The sequence below is a fragment of the Myzus persicae genome, unplaced genomic scaffold (genome assembly GCF_001856785.1).
Source record: "Myzus persicae strain clone G006 unplaced genomic scaffold, MPER_G0061.0, whole genome shotgun sequence".
NCBI lineage: Eukaryota > Metazoa > Arthropoda > Insecta > Hemiptera > Aphididae > Myzus > Myzus persicae.
Genome location: NW_019103933.1, coordinates 1,538,488 through 1,562,472, shown reverse-complemented (window position 1 = coordinate 1,562,472; position 23,985 = coordinate 1,538,488). Strand labels below are relative to the sequence as shown.

Here is a 23,985-nt window from a genome sequence, read left to right as displayed (position 1 = left end):
TTATGTTTTTCATTTGTGTGTTTGAAAATAGTATACAGTACCTGTGTAGTTTTTTCCAAATAACTGCATACCCATGACGGCAAATATAAATATTATTATGCACAAGACAAACGTTAGGTTACCCAAAGCACCGATGGTTCGACCTTTTATGGATATTAAAAGATTCAGTGTGGGCCAAGATTTTGCCAACTTAAATACTCGAAGCTATAATTGAAAATTTCAAAACATTAGTTTAGTGTAATGACGTTATTTTATCACTATATGGCAACCTTAAGAAACCAACAAATACTCACCAAACGAAACGAACGTAATACGGACAGTCCTTGGTAACCCGCTGAGAGCAATTCTACTACAGAAAGAATTACGATGATGAAGTCAAAGATGTTCCAGCCCATTTGGAAGTAATATTTAGGGCTCATCGCCATCAGTTTCAGAGCGGCTTCGACTCCGAATGTCGCACTGAAAAACTGCAATCGTATTCGGAATTAGTCAGAAACTCAATATGGTAAGCTTAATATTATCACTTTCAAGTTTCAACCATTTAATATTGATTTTGTTTCATAGCTAGTCATTCTACGATTAATGCTATATTGCATTACTTACAACGTTGGCCTTGTTGAGGATGAAATCCAATTTGGGATCCATTTCGTGATGATCGAGGGCCATAAATAATGTGTTGACTACAATGCATAACGTGATGTAGAGTTCGACGAACGGATCGAATACTATGAAAGCGAGTCCTTGCTGAAATTTGAGCCACGGCCATCCACAGTCCCACACACAAAATGTATCAATGAACTTCAACAACCATACTTGGAACTTTTCCCGAAAAGTCGGTTCCTCGTCTTCTTCTCCTTCATCCTCGCCATCTACCGCATCCTCATCTGTTGGAAACACGTACACCGTGGACACTGTACCCCAGACACCCACGAGAGTACCCCCCGTTATTACTATTAATATAACATACATTTACTATCTCAGCACTTTTTTGTTTTAATTGCTTATAAAATATTATTCCATCATAATTCAATGTATAATAATTGATTTTACCATTTTCATATTAATCATATTAATACATATTTTATTCAAGAGTCTGTAAAAAAAAATAATTTATTAAATCCACACTCAGTCTTTTAAAAGTATAAAAAATATATATTTTATTCACATTTATTTATTTTTAAAAACGTCCTAGAATAGCTTGATTACGGATTTTTCGAATTCTAATCTAAAGTCTATTGAATAGAATATTTTATGCATAGATCATTTTTTAATGTGGAATATAAAATAATAAACAATCAGTGATAATAAGTGATTTTAAAAACGTTCTTTCATCATTTTTTATCGTTTTGTAATTGTAATAAAAATCCATCTGTGTTATAATCATAGGCAATGTGACTAGGCTTCCCTCGCAGAGGCAGCATTTAATGTTTACTGCCATTAAAATTGTTAGCTCCTTAATTTTTAAAACTAAGTTAAAGATAGTTATTCTCTATTAATCAGTTATTTCCTTAGGGGCAAACTAGTAACAAGGTTTATTTTTTCATCGGTAATTTTTTTCATTACACTAGGCTAGTGGTTTAGTGTAATAATTTTAAGTGGAGCAATTATCGAATATATCGAAAGTATAATTAAAATGTATACAGTTTAGAACATATTGTAACTATCACCTAATAATTGTTGTTCGAATATGTAAATATTTTCTTGACTATTGACCGGGCGTGGTGGTGATTTTACAAAATGGCAGAGGCAGCACATGCACCTCTGCTTCCACCGTAGTCACGCCTATGGTTATGCTTATAAAATACTTTAAAATATATTTAAGACACGTTGTCAGAGTAAGACATCATGAGATCAATGTAGTGGTTTTTTTGATATATCAAAACTTTTCTTGTTCTTAAAAAGGTAAGTATTCTAAAAAATGTGAGTATGAATGTCATTATTTAAAATCGTTTACATACAAGCGAATTATTGTAATAACATTAAATATAATTTGAAAAATTAATTTGCCATCCAGTGATAAATATTAGTAAACACACGTGTGAAGTATAAAAAATAATATTTAATTAATAATGAATTAAGTCAGTTTGATAAACTTATTGATTCTACAAGATTATTATTGTAATTTAAAAAATATAAGCTAATAAAATGTTATTAAATTGGCATTAGTGCAGTATGAAAAATATAAAATATAATAACCTCCAAGCGAATTTACATGTACTTAGAAAGTAAACATGTTTGGTTGCGTCATCGTAAATAATAAAATATAATTATAGATAAAATAAAAAATTTATTTAGAATTTCACTTAAGAATTATGAAATAAAGGTTACAATTTTGTATACGATTGTCACTAGGTATCTACTCTGATTAGTAAGCTGACATCAACTTATGGAATATTTCAAATTATAAATAGGGCTATTTGGTGATAATCATCTAAGTATGTATAATTAGTTTTATTCTTAAGAAATAAATAAATCAACGTAATTAACAGTGAAGTTGTAATGCAGCGTGACTGTCATACTATATTAATATTACATTTCACATTTGTATAAAGTCTTATTAGTAAAATTATCTTTAGAGAAACCATGTATACTTTACGGAAGTTATAAAATATCGTATGAATTAAAAAAATAAATAAAACTATCGATTCCTTTAATTTGTTAAAGTGCAAAATGTTTGATTAAAAATTTAGGTTACAGCTATTGGAAATTAAAACTAAGGTTTTTATAATGTAATTATCTGTAAATATGTTTGTGCTCTGGCTTACATTTGTAATGTACCTAGGGTAAACAAATTGATAAATTCATAAAATAATTCTATTAATTTAGAATTAATTTATTATTATTTTAAACACTAACTTTTTAAAGTAGTCACCAATTCATAATGAGAATGTGTTCGTCAATCACTCAGTAAAATTCGTTCAAAATATTGATGAAACTTAAATTGTATTAAATTTCGATAGCGTATAATTACAATATATTTATTAACAATTACACTATGAAAATTAATTCATAATATCCAATGTTTTATATAGATTGGAAATTGTATTACCTACCTTCAAATTCGTTATGCATGTATATATATATTATATATGTATATATATATATTGTATATTTTGTATTGTATTACATAAAATAAAAAGGTAAATGTGGATTTAATTATCAAACATTTAATAATGTTCAATGGGTTGTCGCTTCGTATTGATTTTAAATATGTTAAGAATAAAAAATGTTGGGTAGCTCGACCCAGCTTTAAAATTATTTATGGTATTATAATAGTTTATACGTTGCTTATGTTATTTATCCTAACTATATATTATATATAATTATTTCTAACTACAATAAAAATATCTAAGTACTGTATAACAACATTTCAATTTTTCTAGTCATTACTATTATTGTTTGCAATCTACATATAAAATGTGATTAATAATATATTATGATACATAAAACAAGTGAAATAAAATATATTACGAAGCTTGATTAGTAGCTAGAGTAGTAAGCTTGATATACCCAAATAAAGTTAAAATATACAAACTATAAGTACTACCAAGATGATATTCATATTTCAAAAAATATCAATCTACGTGATATAATACTCCATGGTAGTTTAAAAAAACCCAATGTAGTAAAACGATAAATATTAATAAAAAAAAGGCGATAGTTATTTTTCTTTTATGGTATAAACTAAAAATGATTTAACGTTCACATAAATATTATTATGATCGCAGACTCTTGGATCTTTGTATTTCATTTCAAGAAGGAGAAGAATTAGACGCCATATTATACTGTCATGCACGGACAAAAGTACTGATTAGCAATTATAGTTATATTAAGAGTAATAAATAATAGAAACACCTTTTGTCTAATAATAATAATAATATTATACCGCACACATGTTCGTGAATTGTTTTTCGTTTGTGGGCACGATGAGTGTGCTGTACAGGGATGGGCTGTATCTCAAATACTTGCGCATATCTAAGATACTCTATCTTTGATAAAGTTTATTTATCTTGTGTCTTTGATTTTATTATTTTATTTAGTATTTTGTAGATTTGTTTTTAAATGTTTTTTCTTGGCTATCTATTTTTTAAAAATTGTATTACGTTAAGATAAAATTTTTTGTTTTTAGAACTATGCAAAAATTTGTTCGAATAATTTGTCTAAAGTTCTTCATGTTATTTCCAGAACTGATTGACGAAATCACAAATATAATCGTAAAACATGCTTCTACTGTCGGAACTTTGAAGTGTATATATTATCATTACTTGTAGTATTAATATTTCTTAGTTTTCAGTCTATACAACCAAAAACTATAGGTACCTACCAAGATAAATAATTAATAAATAACATGGAATTATTTTAGATTTTAGCAATATTCTATACTAAAAATAAAAATAGTACAAAAAAAATTTTGTATTTAAATGTAAACATTGATTTAAGTAACTAATATCTTAATCTACATTTTAAGTATTTTGCCCATCCCTGAAATAAGATAAACCAATAGAACAATAGAACGAAGTGTGCTGCGTCTGGCGAAGGACAACAAATCGTGTCGACAGAGATATAGTGTATGAGCACATATTTTAACATGCAAATCTATACAGGGTGATAGCAATGTATTGTTTGTACAGCGTTTTTTTTTTTGTCTTGGGACATGTATTACGTTATCACAAACACGACGCGTACGACATAAACATAAGACATAAGTAATTACATTATTATTATTATTATACACATTCAACAACGACAACAAAAACAATAAGAAGAATATAAACCATTTGGTTAGGTGCATACCTGCTTTTTCGCTACCTCTACTCTGACGTCCAGCTGCCTGTTCAATGATATCGTTCAACACCATCACGTCTGAAACAATGATCAGTATTATACAAATATATATTATAGCTGCTGCCGATCATTATAATCATTATTGTATCTTTATCACCTGCACACAGGTGTGAATCTATGAATGAGAAAAGAGAGAGCTAGACTCCAAATGTATATAGATACCTGTTATTAACTTAATAATTCATGCATACACTCTTAGAAGCATAAATGTTTAATTATACACAGTTTGAACAAGTGATGAACCTCAAATAAACATTTAAATTATAATAGCTGATACAGATTGATAAGATCATTACATATTTTAATAAATCAGTTAATAAACGAGAAAATAATCTTTGAGAAACCATCTAACAATAATATAAGCTGCTCATCGTCATCATCATCATTATTATTTTATGACGTTAACCCCCTGCGGCCTGCATATAATAAAAAACCCTATAACTATTCGGACACGATCGGTTTACCTCTCATGTCGACAACTGTGTGCTTTTGCGAATCGTTGTACCCGCACTCGTCCACTTGTTGTTTCGATTTGGACATGGAACTCGAATCGTAATCGTCCTGAAATTCAATGCATGATTAGTTAGTACTTGTTAGTATATTGCTACTGTCTGGATGACTTACGTCTCGGTTGTATCTCTGATCGGATGGGTTGAAATAGTTTCTGGCCGACCTCGACCTCAGCTGCCTCTCCTTGGTCATAGGTGGTTTGAACAGATCCGCGTGCGATGTGTACGTAATTCGGGACGTGTGAGACGTATAACTGCTGTGCCTCGAACCGAAGTTCGCGTATGACACGGGCACGATGATGGCGCCATTTTCCTCGCTCATTGGCGTCACAGCGTTCGAGTCGTCGGCGTACGGTAAGTGTTCCTGAAAGTTAGTGACTTAAAATATTTGGAAGCAACGCTAATCACAAATAATGACTAGTCAAAGGAAATAAGTACCCAAATAAATAAGGCCTAAAAAGTGATCTATCTACAGTCCGACAAAATTCTTAAAATCTAAAATTGTATCTAGAAAATTGAAATAATGATTGTATCTGGCTATTGTAAGATTGACGTATGGTTGCGAAGCTTGGACGAAGACAAAAAAAATAGAGAGAAATTTGAGAAGTTTCGAGAACAGAATTTGGAGGAAAATATGTGGACCTACGGGATCCTAAGAAGTCCTATGATGAAACAACAGGGAACTGGTAGAGCCGGTAGAGGATATATAATAGAGAGCTGTACGATATGTTGAAACTAGCACCAGTAACAAGCTTTTATACAATGATTAGGCTGAATAATGAGAAGAGAAGAGAACAAAACAGTTAGAGTAGAATTATAATGGAAACCACATGGCAAGCAATGTGAAGGAAGACAAGAAATAGTGGATTGAAGAAGATTTAAATGATCTAGGAGTTAAATACTGGAGAGAAGCAATACAAGTATAGACAAAAAAACTCTTAAAGACTAGACATGACAGAAGAAGAATAAAAATGTACAATTGAATATAAAAATAGTTTTTTGGGATAGTTCTATCACCGAATTCCTCCCCCCATGTGTGCCACTGCGATAGTCGTTTACACTCCAGTTTTAGTCAGACAAATAGATAACGTAGAATCGAGAAAGGTCGGAGTTTCGTATCATCTTTCACACTTACCTCCGCGTCAAGTAACGTGTTTAAGACCAACGGCTTGGTATCCGCTCCGGTGAACCTAGGTCTACCGTTTCGGTGGGACAGTTGGTGGCTACCACGTGATGCTCGTCGGATGTTGAATGGCGATCCTGGTAGGCTGAGACTGGCCTGGAATTAAAATGAAAAGATGAAAAATGAGCTAGAAAGTAGACTTGGCCGTATAACTGCTGTGCTGGGAAAAAACTCCACTTGTTAACCGATGATCAAAGTTTATAAGAATTACACATATTATTTAAAATTGTGAAGTTCCAATAAATAATATATCGATTGCATACATTATTAATAATAATCGTAGTATAAATAATATCGTTTGTCGATACTAAACGATCATGACTACTCTTGTATTATTGATGTTAAAATAAATACACCTACCGTTTGACTAAAGCAAAATACTTGAACTATATTGACGTAATTATAATAATTTGCAACAATTCAAAACTAAAAATTAATCTTTGTGTTTTTTCCCAATACATTTTTTAAGACGTTGCGACCAGAAAACGAGCACAGCGGCGTACTTTTCTTGTTTTGCCGCTCTGCCTATCCACACTCCCGGTGTCCGAGTGTTTGTCGTGGCTAGTGATCGACACCGATCGCAGGCTCATTTTCTCTCGATGATGATCGTTACCCATCCCCCGGTCTTGGCCACTGGCGAACATATTGTCATAGCTTTGGCACGAAAAGTCCGAAGGCGATTTCGGATGTTGGGTGACGTGCCGCGCTCTCTCCGCACGCTCCGCCACTCTTTCCTCGTGAGCTTGCCTCCGGACCTCCCTGTCTTTAGCCGCTTGTTCAGCTTCCTGAATATTATACATAACACGTTGATTACTACACGTTTTGGAGGTCAATTTCATTGCAAACAACTCACTCTGATCGCTTCTTCTTCGGCTGCCTCTTCTTCCTCTGCTTTCTTCTGCAACTCGTCGTATGACATCGCTACGATAGCTAATATCAAATTGACAAGATAAAACGAACCGAGGAATATAATCACAATGAAGAAGAACATATGCCATGGTCCAGCGGCTCTTAACACCTAGATATGAACATTTCATAACTTTTTAGAAGATAAAATCTAAGTATACGGTGTACACATAATTTAACCATACGTGGTATAGGTTTTTGTGATTCATTATAAATATTTATGTATTATGGATACAATTATTTATATTCATATATATAATACGTGTCACATATAAAAAAAATATTATATAGACTGCCAACGTCAAGTACCTGTTGGTATAATGCTTCCCAGTTGTCTTGAGTCATTAATCTAAATGCCGATAGTAAAGCCCATGCAAATGTATCAAAACTTGTATACCCATAATTAGGATTTTTTCCAAAACCCTGGATACACATATAACCTTCTTTGCATTGACTAAATACAAAGCAAAAATATAAATGAATAATAATTACAATCTAAAATGTGAATATGACGTTACTCATCTTATAAATTATACTTACCCAGCGCCTGTACCGTTTCCGCATAATGGATAATCTTCTGGTTCCTCATCACCGGGCTGCCAATTTGCTAAATTACACGAATAAGATTATAATTATTACATTATACTCAAATAACTAATGGCTACATTTTTACATACATTTATTCGACATGAACGCAACCCAATTTTCATTGGTTAAATTTCCGGCTGAACCGTCAAGGGGAAAATATTTTATACATTTTTGTGTTAGCACACCCATATAAATTTGTAATCCCAGTAATGCGAACACAGATAGTGAAAATATTGTTAATATTATGACATCCCTGAGGTTTTTCACGGATTCTATCACAGCTCCAACGATAGTCTTTAATCCTAAAAATTAAATCATAAAAAACTTAATCTTTAATCTTTGTATACACAGTATCAACTATATATGACCAAACAAACATATGAGTATAATATAATATTTATGTCGTTTTATATTTACCAGGCACAATGGCTACAGTTTTGAGCGCTCGCAGTACTCGAAATGTTCGAAGAACCGCTAAATTTCCAAGTTCTATACCCATAGTAACGTAACTGAAAATTACAATATTTAACTACACATGCTATAATTAAGTTATTATATTGTACTAGTTAATTTGGATACCGATAGTCCACAAAATATTTAAACCTACCTTCTAAAACAAAGGGCTATAAACTAAGTATGCTAATTAGATAACAATGATATATACTATATATATATGTATGTAAATATAATATATATAAATATATATATTTTAATATGGCTATGTTTAATTAAAAAACCCGATTCTAAATAGTATCGGCTATTGGTCTAAATTCCGAGTAAAAACGATTACACTAAAACTATAAACAAAATATACATTTATATATTTTGAAATTCGATACAAAAAACAATAATAATATATCGACATATACGTCTATTGACATTAATAACGTAGGTACCTAGATACGTAAAATAAAACAAAATGTATTTTCCCATTTTCAATTAGCGCCATTTTTTTTTTTTTTTTTGAAAGTAAATAAACTAAAATTTGATTTTATCGTATAGCGCCCTGCCAACCTTAACCCCCTCCCCCTTCCATCACCAAAACACAAATACATTATATTTTCAATTGTGGTTATATCGCCCTAATAACGGTATCTACAAATCTACTTCTACTACTCACGCTAATGCAATAACAATGAAGTCTAGCCAATTCCATGCATCTCTAAGATAGGTGAAGTGTTCTAATATGAAACCTCGGGCCATTACTTTCACAGCCGATTCGAATGTGTAGATGCCGGTAAATATTACTCTGGAAACGATTAGATTACAATATGAAACATAAATTATAAAAATCAATAATCATCCTAACGCTACATACACATAATAACACTATCCTCAACAATTTACCAAGTTTGCTAGCGATCTAGTATGTATAAGCTAAGACTCACTAACGTATAATAATAATAATAATAATAATAATCATTAATTATACAAATTTCGGTTCTAATAAAATATAATATAAACCTAAGGTTGAATAAGATTATAAATTAAACATAATATATGTGTGAAACGTTAGATATTATTATAGGATTTAATAACAATAACAATAATACCTAATAGTAATAATAACAATAATAACAATAATAATAATAATAATAATAATGATAATAATAATAATAATAATAATACCTAATAATAATAATAATAATAATAATAATAATAATGACAATAACAATAATAATAAAAATGAAATAAAAACAAAAACAAAAATTAAACAAATAGACTGTAAGATTTTAATAAAAACAAGTTTTACTATAATTGATTAACTTACTCAGACGCTTCAATAGTCGGAGTTGGGGGCATTATCATGAACACACAGTTTGTAAGTATAGTAGTGATGATTGTTACAGAAAATATCGGGTGGACTAATATGTAAATAGCCACCCGGCGGATAGGGTTGAAGGGGTCGAGTGCCCAGAGGCCGTCGGTGGCGCTGAACCTGAAGATATCTTTTCCTTTGCTAATTACTACAAAAGTCTGCGAAAACAAAAACGAAAAATGTGATGGATGGTCGTCTTAGGCAACGGAGTGTCACCAAACGACAGTATTTTTAAAACATGTACGGACGTGGCATTATACATTATAATAATAGTATTTATATGTACAAGCAGTGACCACTCTGCCACAGACGTCTCCACCGCTGCCCCTAGACCGGAAAACGGCCTTCTGCGGCAGTGGAGACCTCGTGAGGTGGCGCAAACCCTGGCCGTACTTACTTTTTGATTGTGATAGTAAGGGTCGATATCCTCGAGCGGAACGGACGCTAATTCCGGCGGAAACGTGCCGACCAGACGGACCGGCAGCGGAGCTCCTTGTTCCAGAGTCGCGTCCGGCTGGGGACCTTCATCTTCGTCCTCGTCCTCATACCGAACCTGTTAACAACAGAGCTGTACGACTGTCGAGTCTAGGTCAAACCACCGGTGAGTTTCGCCGGCGAAACCCGACCGAAAGGCGTTTGCATATGACTATGTAATAGCGCTATAATTATAGTATGATAATGTTAGTATAATGACAACAAAATAATACTGCCTATAAATATATATTACAAATTATACGACGATGCAGCGACTATTATACTTGTTGTCTTAGCGTGTTTTATTATAATATAGTTGATGGTATATGAAATGTCGTGAACACTTGTGTACAGATCAAAGGCGAAACTAGAGAGGGAAGGAAAGGGGTGATCGAAGATAGATTCTCGTATTAAGTGGACGCCATGCCCCCGAACTTAATATTTATTTAATACATAATATATAAAATATTTATAATTATGTACACTATACGCACGTCTTGACGGTGTCAAAATTTTAGATTTTCCCTAATCACTGGCTTTAGATAGAGTAATATCATAATATATTTAATGAACTACAGCGGTCATCGATATCGGTCCTGATGTGTTTTGCCGTGGGCATATGATGTTTTTTCAGACGACGTGTTGTTCGCCCTAACCTACAGTTGTTGTTTGTTTATGGATGTAATTTTAATGAGTTTAACTCTGTCGAGTTTATTTGTCAATGACCAGTGACTGCCCCACGTCAATTATTCATATTTTTAATGTTATCTGTGCGACCGTTTCTATCAAACGACGACCTCTCGTGTGTGGCAACATGGCGTTTATATAGGCTCGCAAGTGTATACGAGTAAATATAGATAAAATGTCGAAACGTTCAAAACGTAAAATCGGTGTAAAAGTTATTTATCAGTTAGATTCCATTTAATATCGATAATATTTATTTTCTGAGCACGCGCGTTATGTACTTTACGGACACCTATAATGTGCGGATAATTGAATGTGGACAGCCCAACGAGCGCAATTCACAGTGCACTTTGACGGTATAATTATGCACGTCGTGTCGGCCGCATACATTTTATACGATGTTCAACCGATTCGATACGACACACGATTTTGTCACGTTAAGTTGCACCACATTGTGTTCGACCACAATGCAAAAGCAGTTATATTTGTTCACGTCATCACCTGGTACACCATAGTACACCGGATCGGTGTACAATACAATGCACTCCTATTATTACGGCGCATCGTAGCCAAACGCATTCCAATATTCCAATTATTAAAGGTCGTGACAATTTTTTTTTCGCACAGCAGGCGCAATCGATATAACGTGCAGGTATATTAATTGAACGTGGGTTTTTCAATTTTATTTTTCACTCGCCGCGTTTAATTCAAACTCTTCAGATGGGTTCATTGGTGGGTGGCACGTCATTGTTTTAGGATACGGAAAATTGAAAAAAAAACCAACACATTTTTTCCTAGAACGAATGATAAGTAACAAAATGTTTTGTTCTCATACAAAAACAAACATCATTAAGTTTGTTTAACCGTTAAACTATTTGCATAAAATGTTTACATTAAGTTGTGTTTTGAACGTTAATGAAAGTAATTTAAACAGCAGTCATATCATTCATGTACTGTAAACTTATGTTGTTATTAGTTTTTCTTATATTAGTTACGTATAAAAACTCTTTAAATGTATCTTAGGATGTAGCTAATTGCACCAGTAGTATAGATATTGATAGGAAAAATGTTTGATCACATTTCATGAGAGTTATATATTTTATTATCTATAAATATGTAGCTTTATTAAATGTTAATTAATTTGAATTTATTTCACAGAGAAACCAATTTTATCGTTAACGTTGTATGTTAAATATTATTTAGCAAACAAAAATTGACCTATTGAAATTTGTAGGTACACAAATAAAAAAAGAATATTTTTTAAAAACGTTTTATGGAATCATATTTTTTTTCACTATATGGTATTGTATTTGAAATTTAATTTTGACTTTTTATCAAAGAACTTGAAAAGTGAATGGAATGAGTATTCACTATAAAGTTCATATCCATTATTATTTATTAGCTTTTAAATTCTGTTGGAACTGTTAAATGAATATAATTAATATCTCATTCCTATAATATAGTAACAATTAATGCAATTTGAACTTACAATTAAATACATAGGTTTTGTCATAAAATTATTGTTTCTATATATTTTTTTGGACTGATGACTAATGTTGATATAAACATTTGTATAATTATGGTCCAACCAATATACATTTATGGTTAATCTTTAATTAAAGAGTAATTCCTTGATAAGTTTATTAATCAAGTTTAATTAATCAGCTGAATTAACGATAGTCATTATAGCGTTTTAGTGTTATATCATTACTTTAATAGTTTAGTTCAGCTCATTCCTTTTATTTCGAACGTGCTAACTTACGTTTAGTCTAGCGATAACAACTATTCTAGAAACTACTATAACTATAAATATATGCACCTTAATAAATTACAATAACTACTTTAACATTTTAATACAGACCTAACTAAATGTACATTACAATATAATAAAGGTATGTATCAATATATTTAAATATATTATATGTATATATATATATATCTTTTATAACAGACTTTTTGCTTGTTAAGCTCATGTTCATGACTCATGAAACTATACATAATTTAGTATAATAAATTACTTTGACATTATGGTATGTGATACTAAGGATTTGTGTGATGACATGCTTTTTGTACATTTGCTAAAAATATTAAATAGCCAGTAAATTAGTACGTACCTATTATGTACATGGTAATAATAATAAATGTAGATATAATGTATAATATATTATGAATATATATTATATCATGAGACATGAAAAATGTATGAATTCTAGCCTAGTTTGTGGCCTAACTATAAGTATTTCCGCTATTTTTTTTTCTACTTGCTTACGTCTTTATTTTTATTTCTCTTCCATGGCAAGGGCTGTTGTCAAATAATAAAACAAACAACATTAATATTAGATCGTTTCCAGAACTTGGCACAGATATACACTAGTTCCGTCTTAAATTCCACATTTAAATCACATTTAAAGCTAATTGTAGTTTTATTTTGGACGTCAAAAAGTGTTCGGCTATAAATTACGCTTCCAAAAATATGGTGGTAGGGTCAAAATTTAACGACGAGAACGTGGGATGGACTCTGGCCGACTTGGCCAGAGTTCAACCAAACTCACCTCCCCTTCAGCTCTTTTTTCCTCAAGTTCTTTCTGTTTAGCATGGTCTTCAGCTATGCGCTGTTCGATGGCCCTCAGTGAATCGCGGGTGAACGGACGGAATAGGCTTTTTTCTTCACTGGAGAATGAAGAATCGGTGTCAGCAATGGACATGGTCGAGTGCACCTCTTATACCCTCGTCGGCCTGCCCCCTCCGGACTGCTGGAGAGGGCTCAAGCACGTTAACCCTCTGAAAGAATAATATAAAGTGCTCGAATCAATACTTAATTGACAACTTTTTACTGTTCGGTTATACATAATTTTAGGACCCAAATACGAAAAAGTTTTCTGACATTAATTATGAAAATGGTTTTCAATCGATACATTTTTAATCTTCCATTTTTCATAGTTATTATTGGATAATTTAATATATTAATATTTACCTCTCGTCCATCCGGAAAACGGCACCTGTGGCTCTCTATTTTGGATACATCCCTTAAACAAGACAGTTTGAGCAGGGTTTGTACACTTAATAATCTGAAAATACCAACAAATTTAGATTAAACCATATACCAACTATTATTTATTAATTATGATGACTTAGCTGAAATTAAAATTATTTTTAAATGATTAAGTTTAGGTAGTTATTAAATGTTTAGTGTTTTATTATAAATTTTAACAACATAAATATCTTCTGGACAAGTAATAGATTAAAGATTTAGAGTTATAGATTTAGACTCTAATGAAGTATGCCACAGATTTCGGTTTAATAATGGTTATTGAACACATACAAATTAAATTAAATTTATAAAGGTTTTTATTTAATTTTTAATTATAGTTATTATATTATATCCCAAAAAAACCATGATATATGGAAAATATATAGCTGGGCTATCTTCATTTAAATGTATTTGGGCAAGGCGTAGCAAATTACATCGATTTCTATTCGGCCGAACCGTGTACTATACCGTAACAGTAGCAGGAGTAGCATGAAGCGACAATACACGGCAAAAAAAATAAAATGAAAGAGAAAGTAGAGAGAAGTATAAGGGAAGCTAAAGATAAAGGGAGAAGTGACGGCGGTGGAAAAGAAGAGATAGACAGAGGAAACTACCAAGAAAAAGAGAGAAGGAGGTTGTTGACCCGAAACTCTCCCAGGTCTCGCTTAAACCAAGTACTTTATCCGCATACGTAATTATTGTTTTGTGTTAAAAAAAAAGTCACTACACCCAATTTTAAACTTTATGACATGAATGTCGTTCGAAAGTCTCGAAATTAATGTCCTACCCGTTGTAGTAAACGAGTAAAAAATGACCATTAGCTGTTTAGCATAATATTATCTTTGAAATATCTATAGGTTAGGTAATATACGTTCTTACAATATAAGTAATTACATTTAGTATGAGAAATTATTTACAATAACGATAATTTTTATTTTTGCGAGCTTAAATATAACAAGCAAATTAAAAAATATAAATTTCCGAATGGAAACTCCTCAAATTGTTGACATTATAGAGTAAATGCTGGACGAATCTATATCGAATTATAATAATTATAAAAGAGAATTGTCCAATGGTAAGTACCTTACGTCCTTACCATCGTCGTTTCTATTGGTGCATACATTTTACTTTGGATATTTTAATACTATAACTATAGACAAACCCATTAATGACATTATTATCATGTTAATAATTATCATTACCATTATATATTTCATTCACTCATTGTCCGAACAGCAAATGCAATATCTTGTCCCATAATATTATTTGTCGGTCTAAATGTACCCAGAGGAATCGTTGTCACTTTCATGAAAACATCGTGAACTCTATGTACCCTAGGTACAATAAACGAACCAATAACAATAAAGTATTTCTTCTTGCTCAAGTATTGTACGAATAAAATGTACTCGTATGTATTTCATAACAATACATACACAAATATAAATATATATATATATATATATATATAGAGGTACCTACGTTATTTATAAATGTATATATATATATATATATGTACACGAAACAACGCAGGGAAGTACTATCGTAGGTATATGTATGGTATAATACATGTATGCATTTACTCCCGAACAAAGCTATAGCTTTTATAATATTATATATTTTCTAAAATGTTTATTGATTATTTCTTACAGTTTTATTACATTTCTAAGGTTGGTTGAAGAGGGCGTGTGTACTTGCGGGTACAAACAATTGGCTTTGTCCTTGCGCACTCGAATTATATGCGTTACGAAAGTATACGATGCTTAGTGAATATTTCATTGCGAGTTTTATCAATTGTTTACAGAGGATTTATAACATATGAATATGGGGGACGACTACACGTGAGTCTTTTTTTTTATATTATGTTTACCTTTTTTGTACAGTCCATTCAATATTGAACATGGTGTACATGATAGATACACAACGGACGTAATGGCCTTAATAAATCTAAGCTATTATATTAATTGGGCGGTATTGGTATTCTCTATAAGAAGTAGATGTAATGGTAGGTGGGGTACGCTATAATAATATTATAGACTGAACATACAAATAATGTAAAAAACTATTGCATAAATGCATTAGTATAACTATTGACTATGGATGCAAAATAAACATTAAACAAATAAATAAAAAAAGTAGCAATAGTAATGGTTTTCAGAATAACTACATTATTACGACGTGTGCTCTTATTATTTTTCTGTAGTGAAGTTGTTCATGAGCAAAAGAAAAATCGTTAATACAACAGATGAATTATTACATAAACTACTGAGGAGAATGAGCACAATATATACTTCATAATATTTTCTCAGTATACTAAATCTCAAAACTAAAAACACATTAAGACAATATATTTTCAATAAAATATATTATGATCGTATGACGAGTTCTATTTCATACAGTACAACAACATCATTTTTATAAGAAACTGTTAATTATTTTAAAAATACCCTACGTTAAATTATCCTAGAACATTTCGAGTGACCATTATCATATGATATATTTCATAATTTTATAATGATGTGTGTAATTTTTTTGTGACTGTCACCATCTTTTATAGGAGTAAAAATGCTTCAATCAACAATTGATATAAGAATAACATATATAACTAAACAGAAATTTTCTTTTTCTTAACAATTGTGAAAAACAAAAACAAAATAAGGAAAACGGGAACTTTTGTGCTCAGCCAATTTTAAGAAAATATTTACAATGACATTTAGATTAACTCTAAACGATTGTCTATTTATACTGTATTACTGATAGTAAAAAAAATTGAAATAATAGCAATATATTTTTTCCTTGGCCTTTCACTCCCGACTTTATGAGGTCAGCAACCTTTGTGAGTTGTCCTAAACCTCATCAGGGCACTTTTTCTTTACTTACGCCAGCTATTCTGTATATTCATCTTTCCTCCGGTCTTCCCCTTCCCCTCTATACCAACAGTATGCGTGTATAATAAAATATACCTACGTAGTAATAAAGGCTGGCAGATCATCTCGGCTCAAAATTGTTTTTCGTATTCAGTGATTCATCATTGAATTCAAATTAAGCGCATACATTACAGCTAGTGACCTACTCAATGATGAGGTATATTAGATACATACTGTACATCTATGTACCTTTTTACTATCTTTTTATTATTTTTACTAATTAAATATAACAATTGTAACATAATATCTTGAAATAGGGTAGGTAATTTATTAGAGACGATGTTTGGAACATTAATTACCCTAGACATTTTTTGTTTGGTTGAATTTTAACGTAGAACATCATTCACAAACGTTGTAGGTACACGTTTTATTGTTTGTACTGTTGAACTACCTATAGTTGAAGTACGATTGTTCTATAGAAATTAAACTCACTTCGAAATAAACTTTTATAGTAAATACAAAACAATTTTTTTACATCGTAAGTATTATCATTTATCACAGAATATACGAAACTGGTAATATTGACCCGTCAGCGGCCTACTGGCCTTTATATTTCGAAGAAATCATTCACATGGCGTGTTGTCTCAGAGTTACTATAGCATATCCTAGTATAACCTAGAACATTTTACTTTCAGACAAATCTATTTTACTCTATTATTTTCATATTGAAGTAAATCAAAGAATATTATCTAGAGTTCAGCGTAAGATGTGTATGATATTTTAATTTTTAAGAAGTTATGACTGTTTTAAAATGTACATACAATAAACGATTTTAATGGGTATTCCTGAATTGGTATATCTTAACCATACCCGAATTACAGTTGAAAAATAACAACTTTAAATCGATATTTTAATAATATATTGTTGATCGTTGGTTTTATAAAAAAAGTTTCGTGTCAAATATGTATTTATCTATAGGTACATTATCAAAAGCTTCTGTTCTAATGTAGGAACTTTTTTACACACTGTCTGGGTCGGCAAGGAATTTTAAAACATTTTGACTTTATGGGTCGTGACGATTTTTAGGAATTGTTTCATACTGTATATTTTATTATCACTTGTCTTTTACCCTAACCATTCGCCAATAATTGATATCCAAGTGGGAGGTATAAATGGTGTCTAGCGGCGCCGGAGTTTGATGGTATAATATATAAATTGTTATACCCACGCGAATTCGACTATTCAAAATAATAGTGCCGAAGAATGATACCCGATATGTGGACTTGAAGTTTTTGGGGGGGCGTTTGGGGAGTTTGGGTGTGCGAGAATTACCTTTGAATCTTATCAACTTCAGTAGTATAATAAGAACCGAATAATATACGATATGGTGAACGACATAACAGTGAAAAATTTCAATTACCTATTCCTGTACAGTTACTTATACACTATATCGATTTGCCGATTTCGTTATGTGGAAAAATAATGAAAAACACGACTTTTGAAACTAAAATTGTAATGGTATGTAACTGGATTTATAAAATATGACTTTTGTTGGCATTATAATGTATAAATAGCACGCACTCTGCAAGTAAGGTATACCTTATACATCGACAGCCTACGATGGAATTAAATTAAAAATCTATTATTATTTCACAGTTGCAGCCACAGTCACAGTAATATTCAAGAAACACGTTTACAGTAAAAATGAGAATCTCATTGTTGAGTTAAATACATATAAGACTCGATTCTATTTCCTGTGGACAAGGTTGGACCAATAATATAATAAGATCGTTCTATCGTTTTTACAGTACAGAAGACCACGCATTTTTCAAAAACTTGTTTATTTTATATTGCAGTTGTCCTGCCTACCTACGCACTGTTCTGGTATCTTTTGTATCCAAAAATCGTGTAGAAATTCGTAGGTGTCGAGTACTATACTGATACATTTTTACAGCTTTGTGAAATTTTCGTGACACATCGATAGAGTCGCTTGTAAAATATAAAAATAAATAGTGGGTGGTGTTTGGGCGAATACCTAGCAGCTTTATTGCGCTGCACGAGGCAACGTGGTTCTGGCGTAAACTCCATGAACCCCAATTGTATAATAGCAATATATAGTACAGGTCACGCAAACTACTATGGTCGTCGCATTGCAGCTTCTCCCAACTTTCCAAGTGAGGCATGCACGATTCGACGATTTTTTTCTTTGTTTTTAACGAAAATAAAAACGCACCAAGAAAGTTATTTTCACCATGCGATTAAATTATATAGAAGGGGTGAAACATTTAAATACACTCTTTCTTACTCATTCTCTCTCTCTTTATATACATATATTTAGCATATTATATATTCTAATACTATGTAGTATGGCACCACGAATTATTTTTATACCATCGTCGTATTTAACTTCAACAATGCGCCGAATATATTTTATTATACGCGCATCGCGTGCTCGCGGAACTCAACCGACGAAATTGCATAAAAGTTCATCACTACGACGACAATAATAATGGGACACCATTCAGCTGACGTATGTGTCATTTGTGTGTAGAACTACAAAAAATAAAGAGAAAAAAAATAATCGTAATAACGACGTAAAAAATACATAATACATTGTACGTATTTGTGCTGTGTGGTGTTAATAAATATAATAACAAACTTCTTGTATACGAGCATGGGTTCCGAACAAAATATGTAAAGCTTTTAGCGAATTTGATATGTAGGTAGTTTGTACCGGTAAATGTATAGTGTAGTAGAAAGTTGTCCGTGTATGTAAATGTAATTTTATCACCTCTTGTGAACAAAACCAAAAATAAAAAAAGCCTCTGCTAAAGTCCATGTGTACCGTGTAAGTACGATATACAGTATACATTTTGTTTTTACATTGTTTCATTCGATGGCCTCATTTTATTTTCTAAAAAATGGATATGTATAAAATAGTCTGTTGCTGGATCATTACATTCCGTCAACGTTATTCATGAAATGTATTCACCTCGTCCTACATGGTAAAAAACTTATTTACCTCAACTACGTATTGCTGTAGCGTTCACGTACAGAAAAAAAATTTTATAAAATAAAAAGAACAATTACACACCTAACTGAAAATCAGTTTACTGTAATTAAGTTTTATGTTTTATATTATTTCTCTTTAATATTTGCAAAATAAATTGAAAATTCATAGTAATTTTTGTTTTGTATAATATGATACAATTTCTATAAGAGTAATATAAGTAAAATTAATGCAGTCTGAAATAAGGAAAAAAAAACGTTTCAAGAAGTAGCTTTTGTAATTATTATTTTTTGAAGTTTTAAGTATAAGAACTATAATAATACAAGTAAAAATAAAATATAGAATATGTAAAAAAAGATCAAAGTTCAAAAGATTTATTATTTTTCTTTCCTTGGTATTATTTAAATATTCCATAATTTTAACTTCTATGAATAAACTTAAAAAGGTATATAAATATCACAAGGCAAATTAATCACCAAAAATTGCGTTTTGATTTTGATACTTTTTTAGTCAATCTAATAAACAAGAAATTCTTTATATTAAATTTGTAAACTTAGAGTAACAATTATTTTCGTAGAAAAATAAGGTGTTCGAAGTGATGTATAACGTGTACTATTTATGCTCAAAACATACATAAATAGTTTGGTATTTCATATAATATATAAGTATAAACCATAATATAGTATTACACTATTATACACTGACAAATAATATGAAGATAAATGTTTTAAGGAAAATTGTTTTTATATTGAATATGAAATTCAATGAAACAAAAATTATGCATACTCATTATAGTTAACTGGATAAAAAATACTAAAATTTACTTTGAATTTGTTATACATTATGCTTTCTATAAGCTAATACAATATTATATTTTTTACAGTTATCAAAAACTGTAATTATATATTTTTTAATTTTGCATTTTTATTTTAATTTTTGAAATACACGTTGTTTTATGGTCATAAATATTCATTATACTTATACGCAACAAAACTAACACGATATCTACACAAAAGTGGTCACAAAATAAGTAAAATCGAAAAAATAAAAAAGGTAATATACACGAATATTTATTATATATACTAGAATAATACTCAGTGAAATTTAACATATTTATATAATTTTATATTTTTCTTATGCATGAGAATTAAATTTTCATTATCTAAAATAAATATTTAAAAAGTATATTACTCTTAATCTTATGATTCCATGCGTATTTATGATTTTATAATATATTGTAGTACCTTCAAGACATTCTTAATTTAAATCCATAAATATATAATATACATACATAATATGCCTATATCTAATATACTTTACAATTCAAAACCTTTTAATATTTTATCCACCCAAGTTCACTAATTTATTAATGGTTGATCTATTTTTAGGAATCCACTAGTTTATTAATCAAATATGCTGCCCACTTTTTATTCTTTGTCATTAAAGTGATCAATTATAATTAATATTTTATTTAGTTTTGAAGAAATACATTAGTGTGAAATATCTATATTTTTATCTTATCAATAAAATATAATAGATATCTGCTGTGTGATTTTTTTCATCGTCTATTCTTAACTTATTATTATATTAATGAGTGGGTTTTAGATTCACATTGATTAACGTATTGGTTTAATAACTATGTATGTATTTTATTTTATTTTTCGTGACTTTTTATCTGTTTCTGCTGTTTTAAAATAAAAATAAACATTTGAGATTAATAAATCTGTAACAGGGATTTGTCAAAAACGAGATACACTTTTGTATAGAATTATAAAAGGTGAGTTTTAACTACAAATTATAAAATTGTAAATTGTATTTAAGTGTAACACAATAAAATCATATTTCAAGAAATTAAATTAATGAATTATTGAGTTATAGAAACATAAGCCAATAACTATTTTTCTTTAATTATACATAAATTCAAAATTTAACTTTGGAATTTTGAAGTATACATACTAAATGATCATATTTTCTTATTTTTGAGATTTTCGTACTACTTGAGTAACTAATAAAGAGTATTTTTCAAATTAGAACTTTCACATCTTTTTCTAGATACTCTAAATTATAACCTATTTATAAAATAAATTAATAACTTATCAATAATTAAAATCATTCAAAACTTGTGTTTTCATTAAATTTAGTTAAAAAAAAAAATATACATTTTGATAAAATAAAATTGAAACCAATATACCTTCCTACTGATAGGTTTTCGACTATTTTCGATAAAAGCTCTATACGATTATGATTTATGATTATATGGAATTACATGGATATTATTATAAAATAAAAGTCTTTCGGACTACGTCGTGAAAGAATGGATCTTAAAATAATTATTATTGTAAACAGCGGGATGTTCTTATCCTATCGTTCAATCTCCTCTTAATCCAACGAGTAATTTAAAAGTACCACACTTTTAGAGTCAACGTTGTAATGGCTCCCAAAGCACTTTGACTAAAATAAATTGTCACATCCGCCACTTTTTGCCCTCTTAAGTCCGTTGAGTGGTACCCGAGTACCAACGATTTTAAAGCTCATTATATATTTTTACGTTGTAGACCCGTAGTGAATTATGATAAAAAAAACCACACACGTTTGTAATATGCAATATATCTGTACAGGCAAGACTTTTCATCTCGAAAAAAGCACCCCATGTGATTATAATAAAAGGCGAGGACGTTTTCTTTCATTGTTTGTATCAAAATAGCGCATTGATTCGATATACAACAGTCAGACAATACGCAGACGAAGTGGGTTATAGTGATTAATTACTAGCTACTACAAGCATACAATTTAATAAACCATAGACTATAGTACACCGTCTAATATATATATATAAGTATATACTACTAAGGTTAGCTTAATGGATTCGAATAAGGTGTGTGTGTGTGTGTGTGTGTGTGTGTGTATGTGTGTGTAGGGTGTTGGCGCTCGATCGGCATGTCGTTGGAAAAGGGTGAAAAAAAGAGCTCACAGTCAAGGTCCACCGCGAAAATCTTTAATCATTGTTGTTTGCCAGCGAGGGGGGGGGGCAGTCAGGGTGAGACCGCGTAAGTCGCGACGGCGGTGGCGGCGAAGAAAAGAAACCCGAAGAAAGCGCATTTGTCAAAGTTTAATTAAAACGAAATAAAAGTAAGTGTATATAGAGCTGGCCACCACCGTTCGAAAAACAATAAATTTTAATGGATATCCGACAGATGGGTGTATAATGATATAGAGGTATTGTTTGTGTTGGTGTGGTGGTGGTTAGGGGGCCGGATAGGCGTATTAAATGAATGCCCAACGTCGTGGTAGTATTATTAACGTAGTTGTAACGGCAGTAGGTCGTTATGAAGTCGTCGTTTTCGTCATCGAAAATACCGAACAATATAATATTATATTATGTGTATATTGTACATTATACATAAAGGGGTACAGCAGCGGTTTCCGAACTTTATCCGCCAGTCAGTTGTTATGTCGACAAAATTGACTTAGACCTTACTCCTTATCCATGAATGTACATTAGTCGAATTTTCGACCGAAGCCACACACATTATACAGCTTATTACTATTATATACGCTGTGGTATTACGTAACCCATCTAACCATCAGAAGTTTTAGCGAACTCCAAATACATGTACATGTACTTATAGTTCTACCGATTCATATAAAAAAAGGTTATTGGCAAAGTAGAATGAAATATAGCAAATCTAACCGTCTTGTTTGAAGAATAACACTTGAATAATTTTTTAAAACTATGAATTAGTGTATTGTGCCTGTAACCAATTTTTTGATTTGAAGCCGGTGCTTCAAAAACGTAATCTAACGTTTACACATAAATAATATGATTTAATCTTAGAAAACTTAATAATTTATTCTATTGAGATTCCAGTTAAAAACCATACGACCAACGAAAATGTTGTAAAATGTGTATAATACCACATTCATTTAAGCCACTGCCATTTATGTATCATTGAACCATTGAGTGGAACTATTTAATAATACAGAATTTAAATTAAAAGACTTAAACTGATTTTTATTTTATTGGGTTTTCAATAATTTTAATATTTCAAATACAATTGAACTTTGACAAATG

General features: G+C 30.7%; 1 protein-coding gene across 4 annotated transcripts in view; it reads right to left on the bottom strand.

Annotated features, from left to right (window-relative positions):
* Positions 1 to 23,985, bottom strand: part of LOC111036515 (sodium channel protein para-like) — a 62,874-nt gene that overhangs the window by 5,877 nt on the left and 33,012 nt on the right. The window contains exons 2-20 of one of the 4 annotated variants that reach the window (XM_022318544.1): positions 13,983 to 14,076; positions 13,561 to 13,789; positions 13,278 to 13,310; positions 10,248 to 10,403; positions 9,803 to 10,008; positions 9,152 to 9,280; positions 8,449 to 8,540; positions 8,121 to 8,333; positions 7,984 to 8,050; positions 7,753 to 7,897; positions 7,391 to 7,555; positions 7,041 to 7,322; positions 6,490 to 6,633; positions 5,470 to 5,718; positions 5,310 to 5,406; positions 4,795 to 4,863; positions 604 to 911; positions 294 to 467; positions 42 to 204 (exon numbers count right to left, since the gene is read on the bottom strand). In XM_022318544.1, the coding sequence (XP_022174236.1) occupies positions 42 to 204; positions 294 to 467; positions 604 to 911; positions 4,795 to 4,863; positions 5,310 to 5,406; positions 5,470 to 5,718; positions 6,490 to 6,633; positions 7,041 to 7,322; positions 7,391 to 7,555; positions 7,753 to 7,897; positions 7,984 to 8,050; positions 8,121 to 8,333; positions 8,449 to 8,540; positions 9,152 to 9,280; positions 9,803 to 10,008; positions 10,248 to 10,403; positions 13,278 to 13,310; positions 13,561 to 13,713 (2,845 nt within the window). In that variant the 5' untranslated portion in view covers positions 13,714 to 13,789; positions 13,983 to 14,076. Of the gene's footprint in view, positions 1 to 41; positions 205 to 293; positions 468 to 603; positions 912 to 4,794; positions 4,864 to 5,309; positions 5,407 to 5,469; positions 5,719 to 6,489; positions 6,634 to 7,040; positions 7,323 to 7,390; positions 7,556 to 7,752; positions 7,898 to 7,983; positions 8,051 to 8,120; positions 8,334 to 8,448; positions 8,541 to 9,151; positions 9,281 to 9,802; positions 10,009 to 10,247; positions 10,404 to 13,277; positions 13,311 to 13,560; positions 13,790 to 13,982; positions 14,077 to 23,985 lie in introns of those variants that run through there. The other 3 variants (XM_022318545.1, XM_022318546.1, XM_022318547.1) reach the window with 3 other exon arrangements.